General features: G+C 33.4%; 1 protein-coding gene across 3 annotated transcripts in view; it reads right to left on the bottom strand.

The window, feature by feature from the left end:
• Window positions 1–12,708, bottom strand: part of LOC106461515 (centrosomal protein of 135 kDa-like) — a 152,886-nt gene that overhangs the window by 92,969 nt on the left and 47,209 nt on the right. For all 3 annotated transcript variants that reach the window (XM_022388501.1, XM_022388500.1, XM_022388502.1), the window contains 2 exons: window positions 10,300–10,344; window positions 2,212–2,362 (listed from right to left, as the gene is read on the bottom strand). In XM_022388501.1, coding sequence (XP_022244209.1) covers window positions 2,212–2,362; window positions 10,300–10,344 — 196 coding nt within the window. The remainder of the gene's footprint in view (window positions 1–2,211; window positions 2,363–10,299; window positions 10,345–12,708) is intronic.

The following is a 12,708-nucleotide window of genomic DNA, read 5'->3' as shown; positions in this document are numbered from 1 at the left end:
GGTAACTGGTACCATAGGCAAACTTTCCACCTGGCACCCCTGCCAATTCTTCCCCAAAACCACTTCCAATATAAAGGAATAAAATCTTGAATGAAGTCGTACGTGTACTGATTTATTTTACACCTAACATAAATGAAATTATGACAATACAAACTTTATCTTATTAAATGTTCCACATTTTTCACTAACCCTAGATCATTAGTTACACTGCATTAAGTCTAATATAATTTATCATATAAGATGTGCCAATAAAAGTAAATCCTCATAAAATTTGTAAAACAGCAAAACATATATTAACAATTCAAGCTAACTTCTGTTAAAATGACATATCTCTACCTTTAATAGTTTCAGGTCAGGCTGCTCAAGATGAAATTTTTGCTCGTAATTGTGTCAAAAACTAGAAAAATTTAGAAACGAGTTCTTTAAGATCGTGTTTTTTCTGAAATTAACTGTTTTATTGACACAGTGGTCAGTCCAGCAAGTCTTTTTTTTTGAAGAACAAAGGTTTTGATCACTTTCAGCTTTGAAAAGCTATGCTCCCCACTGGCAACAAAAATGAGAAGATCAAGAGAATGTAGACAGCAATGAAGATGTCAAAGAGTTTATATTCACAAACAAACTTCAATACACCTTGAGGTATAAGACACTTTGGTAGTCACTGTGCCTGCAATTCACTGCACAAATCTTCAGCATTAATATCTTTGGAATTACCATGTTGCAAAGCTGACTCTAGTTTCACGCAATGTTCCATTATCTGTTTTGATGTCATATTTTGTAAGCTGCAGATATCATAGAGGAATCCAAACACAGAATTCAGATGATGCACATCTGCATCATAGATATCTATGTATTAAAAGGTGTTTTTTCAAAGAATACTGAAATTAAGTGAATGTTCTTGACACTTATTGGATTATTCCCAGCCTGCATAATATTCAATCTATGATACAGTTGAAACTGCATTATTGATTGTTAAAATTCTATTTTATAGTTTGATCATTTTTGGCAGCCTCAATTTTTTGCCACCCTAGGTGACTGCCATGTTTGCCTAATTGTTACACCAGCCCTGCTAAATGCAGCTTACAAACAAAAAACAAATACCATCTACTATAGTCTACCTTGCATCTTATACTGCTCTAACTATTCTAAAACTGAAGGAAATTCGAGATGTTAATTAAACCAGGTACTCACCACATGATATCAAACCTCCCTTTGGCCAAACAACAATACAAATGTCTAAAATAAAAACATAGCCTACAACACCCCTACACTCTCTTTATAAATAACATGAAAGAAGCACAGTTGCAGATCATCTTTTAACTAATCACAGACAAATAACACCTGACATGAAATAACCATTCTCTGTACAAATACTCACCAAAGCCACCAAGTACACTTACATGGAAGAAAGGAAACTAGTGATGATAGTTGTTTCTCCCTCCTATTGGTGTAGGGTTTGCATTGATAGCATGCAGATGTCTCACATAAATACAAATGAGGGTAGGTGGGAGTATCAAGACAAGTGGTGAGTGAAAATTTGCACATATAGAGGAAAGTATAAATTGAGAAAAGCTATTTGGAGAAGAGGTAAGAGAGCATATCAGAATAGATTGTTTGTTTGCATGCTTAAAACATATTTATGTTATTGAAAAAAATCATTCAGGTAGAGAAGACATATGTTAGTTATTTTTAGTGCTATATTTAAAAACATGGAAGTGTGTATATAAAATATTAAATTTCAGTCAATGCTTACTGTCAAGATTTAAAGGTCAGGCTCAAAAATATTAATAGATACAACACCTAGGTGTTGTAGGCATGCCACGTGAAGACATAAATCCTACGTAATAACAGAATACATTTCATTTCATATGAACATGTATTTTCTGGGACGTGGAGGAAGCAACACCTGAATCACTGTAACTTGAGTTTGTACTCTATAAGACCTATGTGTGCTTAACTTAGATAAATATGAGATCTTTATTTATTTACATGTCACATAAATATCATAGTAAAAATCCAACATATCATAAGTATAAGGCTCTTAAACAAAAAAGTAGGAAAATCATCTTTGCTGTATTTGAAATCTTCACATTACTTTCCCAGTTATACATAAAAGCATAAAGAGTAGTGTCTTTAGTGACATCAAATAAATTAGAATGAGAATAACTTGGGTTGTAATTTATTATGAAACTAATGTTCCAATTTTCATCTTACCATTTTTTTGAAGTTCGTTAAGTCTGTTAGATAACGTCTGATTTTCTTCTTGTAGCTTGTGAATTACCTCCTCTAGTTTCTGCTGTTCTTGATTCTTATCCTCTAAAAGTATCTTCAAATCTTGATTTTCTTCTTTCAGTTCTTTTCTGATCTAGGTTAGAAAATTTCATACCCTAAAATTGAACCCTTTAACAAAAATCACACTTTCATAATTGAATATACATGACAAATACAAAATTGGGAATTTAAAAATCTGTAAATGGGGATCACAAAAAACATATGGAAACAAGGCTGGAGATACCGGAGATATTATTTATTCAAACTACAAGTCACTATTTTGGCTCCATGCTGTTACCTAGAATTACATTTGATGGTGTCAAAATAGGGATATGTAGTTTAAGTAAATAATGCCTACATTATCTTCAGCCTTGCTTCCTTACTTTTTTTTACGATCCTTATTTGCAGATTTTTAAATTCACAACTGTTTATCTATCTTGTTTGCTGGCTCTTTTTTATGCTCAACTATGGGCAAAGGATTAGTTGATATAGTAGCTAACTTTATACATTGTAATGATAATAAACATAGCTAGTAACTAGCTGATACAGTTCATGTTGATTTCCTGTAGGTACTGAATATTTGATCACATTAGTTCAAATGAAAATGTTAAGCTGCTGCTGGAGATTGTCATGTAGATTTGTTTGAGAATATAGTGAGCACATATAGTTTCTGTGTAACTGAATTCTCTCTATATAAATATAAGTGCATATAAAATTTTACCAGTAGAAAAGCAGCCTTTTCAAATAAATCATATACATCTAAAACATCATTTTAAATAAGCTTTTATGTCTTTTAAATTAATTGTACTATGAATGTATGTAATAAAATTAAGAAATACGTGTGTTGATTTTTTTACTTCTTTACTTCATATATAATGTAGGAGTTAGCTCCATAAAGACACCAATTGTATAGTGTATAAAGCATTGAGTATCTGCATGTTACAGTCATCTAATGTTCATCTATTATTGGCTGGTAATTCCTATTTCACCCTTACTTCAGCTTTTTAAAGGAACACCAGATATTTTTAAGAAAGCTAACTTCAAGGAGTAATAATAACATCGTTTACACTAGAATTATGATGTTTTGAGCTTATGTAAACTATAGAATAAACAAATTGACTTTTCAATACCCCTACGACATTTGCAGTACCTTATTTAGTAATCTACTGAAGGTTTGGGTGCAATATACCAAGCCGTTTTTTTTTTTTGTTATATGCTGGCAAGAGAACAATAATAATAAGAGTTAAAAAAGGGTCATTTTGAGTGAATTTTCTTTTCCTTATTAGTCTAACATGTGTACTTTATTTATGCATTTTTATATGTGTACAGCCTTAGGAGTCAATAGTAAAGGTTTTAAAGTGTTGTTTGAACTGAATCTTTACTGTTTAAGATGTTTTTTGCCTGAACATTCTGCTAGGATCTTATAAAATTCCTTGTGATCCCTATTATGAACCACTATCATGGTTCAAGATATTGTAAGACAAATATAGTTAAAACCGCATAGGTGACGAAAATATCAAACTAAATAATAGTTTGAATAATCACCAAATTTTTATATATTTTTACTTAAAGAAGGATGATGTTTTGAGTTAGGTTTTTGTCATGTCTGTAAGAAATAGTGGACGGGTCTTTGAAAAGAAATTTAGTGGTAGGGTTTTCAGTAAGTATTGTGTAATTGTTTAGTATAATATCTTTGATCTTCTTGTTGATCTGATGGTATGTCAGCACAAGTGGAATATGACTGGTGTGCTCTTTCTTGGTAGGGTTGAGTGTTTGATCCTGGGTATATGAACTAGCTTACGTGGCTGCATCGTGGATGAGAGAATCAGGGTACTGTCTTTCAGAAAAACTCCTGGTGCACAGTAATCATAAGATAAAAACAAAATGATACTCCAGGCACTCACACATGTAAATGAAACAGGTGTGTCATCTGCCCACATATATACAGCACCTCATGTATACGAGGAAAGAACACAATTTTTGACATAAAACAGCCCTTTACATGTACCATTGAATGTATCATTTACTGTATAATTTGCAAATGATGCAACAGTTTATACATTGGACAAACAGGCCGCCAACTCGGTGATCGAGCACGTGAACATCTAAACCATATTAAACTGCAGAAACAAGATACATCTATAGGCAAACATTTCACCATCAACAACCATACAGTTGAGGACTTTTTGATCCTTGGACTTATTAGTGCTCCAACAGACATTCACAAAAGCGAATGTCTGAAAAGGAGATTAATCTCAAATCTGGGAGCCCTATAACCATCTTGTTTAAATGAATGATTTCTATATTTCCATTTTTTGTTTAAATTTTAATTGCTATTTACTTATCTTTTCATGACTTGTACTTTTTATGTAATAGATGTAATTTTGTCTTGAATTTTCACGCTCAACATTCCAAACACTACGCACGCAAGTTCTTTGAATTCTGTGCATGCGTCTTTGTTGTAAACAATACGATCCAACGAAGAGTTCTAACTCTTATAAAAACTTGGCAATTGTTCAACCTATTATTTAATTTTCAAGATATTGTAAGGCTTGCTATATCCCATTTTAATTCTATATATATTGCTAGCAGTATTTGGAATAGTAACGAATTAACACCTCAGTCTAAATTTTGCAATGAATTGTAATAATAATAATCATGAATACAAATTGGTATAATTTAATTTACCTGTGAGATATATATATATATATATAACAGATTTTAAATTGATAAAAAGAAAAAAAAGAAAAACTCCTAAAAACGTTCATCAACTAGTAGCCCACTGAAAATAATACAATCAACAAGTGTTAATAAAAAAAAAATTAGACTAAACAATGCCTATAATTCAAGATATAAAGAATGGGCTATAACTTACACGTCTATTGGGGATAAAATGTTTTAGATGTTTTGGACAATACCATCAGTGGTAAGCAAAAGTGAATTAAGAAATCTTATTCTATTTTCATTAAAAACAGACAAAAAAAAACCCAACCAAGTCACAAGCACGTGAATCTTATGCCTCGGGTCCAGTTTTCAAAAATGTACAATTTGGACTTACCAAGTAAATATTCAAGAGAGTAGTTTCCAATGTGATTCATAATTGTTAAAATAGTGTGAACACTCATACAGCTTGACATAACACTTTGTGATCTATTGCAACACTTTCTCACATTTAAAGACTGTAAATCACAAAAGCATATACTTATAACTGCAAAACTAAAAGTGCATATAATGAATATAAGAGTGAGCTGGTATACAATAACCAATTTAGTGTTGTGAATTACATACACAACAAAATTAAAATACCAAACTCTAAATGTGTTTGTAAGATTTTTTCTCTATTTTGAATGTTTTGGTTCAAACCGTTTACTTTTCAGTTGGTTAATCTATAACAGTGGCACATTTGTATTCCTTGGTAATTGTGTATGTTCATACTGATAAGGTTCTGCATTAATGAGTTAATCCAGCTGATGGTGATAGTTGTAGCTTGTTTCTACATCTTTCTGGGCAAAGTACGACACATTATCCCTTTCTGCTATTATATGTAGCTATGTGGTCATTTTTAAATGATTTTTTTATAAACATTTTATCGAGTGTATTTAAGAAATGTACATGGCTTATGAACCTAACTAAAATATTAGATTTGTTGTACAGAGCTATGATTATCTGACTGATCATAAATTCTTTATGACCTTGTTCTAGACTCTAGAGGAACTTTGAGCTAATGGGAAGGATTATATATGAATATTTTTAGAAGGAATTTATAATAGTTAACAAACTTAGACATTTCTACTCATGAAGAATAAAATATATTTACAACTGTTTGTTACCTACATTATGGACACATCTTAAAAGTAGAGCTATATTTACCTCTCATTTGAAATCAACCATTAGCAGAATAAACATTACAAATTCTCTATTGAAATTAAATGTTATAAGAATGAACAATCAAATTATATATATACCAAAATTAAACATTACAATAAAAATAATCAACAATTATCTCTTTTGAAATCAAGTAACACAAGAATGAAAAATCAACAATCAAATGAAAACTTCACAATTGTTAGTTGCAACAACACAATACTATGCAAAAATATCTCACTTAAATCTAACATCAGAATACATATGTAATACTAAGCCCCAGTCTACCAGAGTAGCTGTAAAATTCAGTTATTATTATAAAAGTTATTATTTTCCTATAGTGAAAATATATTTCCAATAGGCACTTACTTCCTCATACATGTATAGCTAACCTCATTTGGTGCTGCCCTCTATATGTAAAAGTTTTCCGCATGCCACAAGCCTTGAACTCCCACATACCCCATGATCAATGTGGTTCAACTGCATCTCCCATGTAAATCATCACTCAACAATTCTCCATCCAACAGAAGTGAGACACATCCTTCCGACACATGTGACTCCCTCTATTCAAGTCTTCCGAACTATCACATCAAGATTAAGAAGAAAAAAAAAGCGAGAAAGGTAAGTAGTTATTGGAAATATGTTTTCAGTATAGGAAAATAATAGCTTCCTATACAGTACATTACCTCTTCTCACATGTATACCTAGAATCCCACACTGAATAGGCAGAGGAACCAGTGCGAGGGCTAAAAGATAAATAACCCTTGAAGCACTGTAAGAACACCCATGAAATAAGATCCCCAATGGGAAAGGAACACATGTGGAAAACTGCACTACTTTTGTACCAGTTGGTTTGGAATCTGAATCACAGTATATCAAAAGCTCAATCCCATAGAAAAAAACACTGTAGAAGAACCATCTACAGACAGGACTGTGGGGAAAGCTAAAATGGAAGGGCTCCAAGGTGTAGAGTGACTAGGACATGATGGACCATACGTGGCTGGTCAACTCCAGTCCAAAACCAAGTGGTATTGAGAATACAATCTCTGACCCATGGTGCTAGGAGGGTCCATGCCATCTTCACCTCAGAGTAAGTAGAAATGAAAGGATATACTGTGTAAACTGATCTGCAAAATAGCCACATGTGCACAAATCCACAACCAATCACACATACAGGAACCCAACAACCAAACAATGGTAGAAAGAGATTAATTGATGAACCCAAATCTTAAGGGTAGAAGAAAAAAGGTCATGTACAGATGAACGATTTGATGGAATGAAAATGTAGAAACAGGAACCAGTAGAGAAGGCCATGCAAGCAATGAAACAACGAAGAACACATACTGGACATAGAAGTCCATCTGAAGCAGACTGGGAATAAAGGTGGGAACGGGATGGAAGAGAAAACAACAAGAAGGAAGAATGATCCTCACGAGCTGCCAAAGTTTTGAGAAGGAAAAATAGATCCAGAACAACCACACAATGAGGAGGTCAATGAATCTGGAAGGAATGTAAATGAAACCAGCTGGTCCAGTTCTGACTGAGAAAATCCAATGCCATGGTCTGAGAATGATGAACTAGAAACCAAAAAGAAAGGTATTGTGATGTTGGAGTACAGTGGCAAAAGCATACAGATGAGGAGTACCCCACTGATTGCATATTTTCCTGAAAATCTGAGGGTTGAGAAACATCTGAATAGGATAAACCTGGTTGGGTTCTGAAAAATGATCCACCACAATGTGAAAAGCTCCTGGAACATGACACGCAAGAAGATCTATCTGCAATATATAGGCCCAAGAAAGGAGGTTCAATGTTTGACCAGAAAGGAAACAGTAATGGGTGCCTCCATAGTGATAAAAATAGACCACAATGGTGGAATTGCCAGAATGAAGCATGACATGTTGCTACTGTAACAATGAAAGAAATTGAACCAAATCATATCGTACCACCATAAGCTCCAAGATGTTGAAATGATAAGACATTAGAATGTGAGAATCTTGCTGATAGACCAACATTCCCCAACCTTGGAGAGAAGCATCTGTGATTCACTGCCAATCCAGACAAAGTGGAGGAAGCAGTACTCCTTTCATTGTGCTGCCCTTGTTTAACAACAAATGAAGATAGTATGTAAGGAAGGGTAATTTGGGAGTCCAAGGGATCCTGAGCAAGATTCCATGGGCCATGCAGAGACCTCTGAATAGAACACATATGTACCTGACCCAAAAGAATAAGAGCCTCAATAGAAGCCCAAGTCCTCAAAAGTGACAGAACCTTTGGTGCAGAAACTGAGAAAGCAGTAAATGCATGGAGAACTAAAAGCACTGGCAAACGAAGAAGAAGTAAAGAAGGATGGGCCCAAATAAGGGAGGTGTTGAAAAATACACCCAAGTGGATAAGACAGTGAGTAGGCAAAAGGAAACTTCACCAAGTATAGAATCTATCAAACACAAGCTGACACTGTCAGCAACAGAAGTGTGGGGTGAGAAGACTCTAGTTCGGAATGAGCTAACAGGACCCAATCATCCATGTAGTGGTGGAAACACAACCCTAGGGCATGCAGAAGTTGGGCAAAACCGTGAACACCTAATAAAATACATATAATGCTGAAGCAAGCCCAATAGACCAGGTGCAAAACTGATACACAACCCCATAGTGAGCAAACTGAAGATAGCATCTGGACTGAGAAATGTGAATACAGAGATAGGCATTCAAGGCATCTACCTTGGTCATCCACAGGCCTAAAGAGAAAAAAAAACTCTTAAGTGTGATAAAGGGCTCCATGGGAAATCTGAGAAAAACCAGAAATTGGTTGAGGCAGGACAGATTGATCATGGGATAAAAAAACCTGGAGTAAAATCTTGAAGAAGGTTGGCTGACAGCTCTTTCAGATAGAAGAGTCAGCACAACCTTGTATAGACTCAGACAAATAGCTGGATCCCGAGTTTATGGGACGGAAAAAGGTACAGGAAACAAAAGTGAAGAGGAAAGGAAAAAGATAAAAAATCCTTTTGACAAAATATGGATCACCCAAGAATCGGTAGTGAATATCTGCCACAAGGGAACAAAATTGGTCAAACGTGCCTCCACCAGATTGGAAACCACCTGAAAGTCACTGGAACTGCTGGCAACAATGAAACTGACTTCGAGACACACACAGCAAAATTTTGAATTCCTTGTGTTAGAAACTGGTAAAGGATGGGAGGATGCAGGACAAGAAACAGTTATGGGAGAGGTCATAGTGTTAGAATGAGAAAAACGAGTAAACCAAAGACTAGAGGGTCAAATGTGTCCACACATGATTCCAAAGACTTTGAAATAACCCCCAAAACAAATCAATGAAAAAAAGGGTCCATCCAGAAGTCACGATGATAAGGGAAAGGTAGATGAACCTGTGAAAAGACAGCATCCTTCCCAATATGATCCCAACAGCAAAAAAACCACGAGTGAAGGGATAGGGCCAAAGTGGGCAACAGCACCAAGGAGGAGGAAGGAAGGAAAGTAAGGGACCCTAATGACATGTGTCATGTAAGAAAAATGAAGGAACGGTATCATATGAAAATGGAACACACCTGAGAAAGCATATCGAAAAAGGCAAAGCGAGGCCGAGTAGATCCCATAGGAAATGCATGGGAAGGCACAGCATAGTTAGGAGGAGAAAAAACGTTGGCACTTCATCATTGCCTAACAAGAAATGATAGTTCGGTAGAATCGAATAGAGGGAGATACAAGAGTCGGGAGGGCGTGTTGCATTCCTGTTGGTGGACGATTGTCACATGATGATTTACATGTGAAATGCAGTTGAACCATGTTGATCATGGGGTATGTGAAAGTTCAAGGCTTGTGGTATGCAAAAAATATTTTGCATATAGAGGGCAGCACTGAACAAGAATAGCTATACATGTAAGAAGAAGTAATGTACCATATCAGAATAATTTTATTTAAAGAAGCAACACTGTTTTTTGTTCTATGTTGTAGAATTTATATTCTTTGGTTAAAAAGATGAAAACAGGAATAAAAACACAATACACTGTCCTCTATTAGTCATAATGGCAGCACAAAGAGAAAGATTCACCCTAAATTGACACGAAACATAAAGTATCAATTTTGTTAAGTGCAATCTTGGTTTTGTTTTACTTACAGACATACATTATAAAACTAAATACATACTGAGTTGACTTGATTTAGTTCTTCTTTAAGCTTGTTGATTTCACTCTGCAAGCAAAATAACACACAACAGGTAACAAAATAATACAAAATTGTAATTTTTTTACTATGTTTGTAAATAAAATTTTCCCTCATTAGCAATTAATCAAGGCATAGAAAAGTTCTGATAACAACAATTGTAAAACATAAGATATGCAAAGTTCTATGATAACAACAATTGTAAAACATAAGATATGCAAAGTTCTAAAAAACTAGTCCCAGCAAATGTTAATTCCCTCCTAATGGTATGAGATTGTGAAATTAGTGCTTTACATTAAGGGTTTTGGAGATGAATGATAGTTAATGCTGTTAGTTGCTTTTCAGCTACAAGATTGTTTTTTTTTATGCATGATTATGTACTATTTGTTCCCTCTTACTTTTTTTATGTGTCATAGAGATAAGTTTTACAGCAATAAGCATGATATTACATTTAGAACAAATGCAACATACATTTTACATATATGAAATATATTTTTCATGTTTATGACATTTTCTAGTAAAAGATTTTATGATATTTAAATCTGTGTACAATTGAACATGATTGAGAATAAGTAAATATTTCAAGAACAATAACCACTAAATCCACAGTTATACTTATGTTAGCCAACTAGAATTTTAAGTAAATTTGTACTCAAAAAGTTATTCTCAAACAATGACCACAAATGTTTATATTTATAAGAAACAGTAAAAAATATCTCCAAAAACAACACTTCCTTTGATGACACAGATTCAAGACTGAATGCAAATAGACAAAACTTTAATAACGTTACTAATGATATACACACATATCAGCAATCAACAATGCATTTTCCTTATTTTCTTCAGTTTCACTTTATGTTGCTGATTCTTTATGTAACAAAGGATGTACATATAATTTATATACTGACAACACTGTATTGCAGTATATTTCGTGCAAACTTTTCAACAGTGGTGCTGCTGCCATCTATACAAATAGTTAACAGTTTACATATCAACCACTTCCTACAGTTCATATCAGCCTTCTGTTCTTCACCTTTGACTAATTACTTCACAGTCAGTTTCTCCGAATCAAATCATAACTTCAGAATAACTAGGTTAACAGCATACAAGAAAACAAGTAAGGCACTTGTTAATGTACATACTGTTAGAAGTTGACAAAATGCACTACTGTTATTTGTCTATACTATTTTATATAATGAGTTGACGATAATATTAAGAGACAATTTACATTGCTAGTGAAATATAAATGACAGGATTATATTATTGTCAAAAATGCTGCTAATTGATAATTAAGACAGACTTGTAATGGGTTGAAAAAGCTTTAAAAAGAGGAAGGTAAAGAACCAAAAAGAGCTGTGTAATAAAATATAGATTGTGAGACAAGGTCCTTATCAATCACATAGAAGGATATAAAACATCCATCTGTTAATTTATTTGTTAATCTGAACCAATTAAATTAGTGAAGTAGTTCTGAAAATAAAAAATGCATAGAGAAATATGGGAAGGAATCAGTGAAGAGAGATAAGAAGTTAGTAATAAGAGGGTAAGAAACAAAAATAAGGTTGCTATAAAATGTGTGAAGAGTCAAAATAACATGAGGCTTCACATACACATTTAGTACAAACATGTAGAATATCACATACAAATTAGGCTTAATAATCATCAGTCATTATGCTTTGCTCAAAAGTTAAACCAAAAATCTATTACTATAAAATATAAATATTAATTGTTTACAAAACGTTTTTGTGGATAAATAAATACTATTTTTGCAATTGTCAGAAATTAAATGTTTTCTAGATATTTAGAAAAATGCAGTTTAACCCTATGAACACAGGTCACCAGTCAATGACCATGTCATCGCATTTATTGATTCGCATTCGAAAATTTATTTAACCACTATTTTATAATTTGATGTTAATAAATTTAGTATCAAATTGAAGATTATAATTAAAATTGTAGTATTATACATTAGTTAATTTCTTAATTTAAAAGTAAATATTAAATAACACACCTTAATATCGATTTTTGTGTCACATGGTACATTGAATGCAGCATTGATTCAAATTAGATGTTTGTGATGTCCAAATACAAAGTCTAATTAGAAACTCAAATTACGTATATTGCCGAGCTAGAATATAAAATAAGAACCTCCTAGTTTTTCTATTTGGTGAGATATCGCTATATTTAATGACTCAAACACAGTGGCCATGCCCACCTCTTTCTATTTTTGAAAACACTTGCTTCTGTACACCTACTTCTGTCTATGACGTGTGAATAACCAATTGAGAGATCAGAATATCCCCTAGTGACTTTCTCAGCCTTTTTGAAGTATAGAGATACGGAACTCTTTCTTTTTATAGAAGATTCAAAGGAGTAAGGTAAGACTTTAGTGGG

This window comes from Limulus polyphemus, unplaced genomic scaffold, assembly GCF_000517525.1.
Source record: "Limulus polyphemus unplaced genomic scaffold, Limulus_polyphemus-2.1.2 Scaffold976, whole genome shotgun sequence".
Lineage (NCBI taxonomy): Eukaryota > Metazoa > Arthropoda > Merostomata > Xiphosura > Limulidae > Limulus > Limulus polyphemus.
This window is presented reverse-complemented; position numbering and strand designations above follow the sequence as displayed.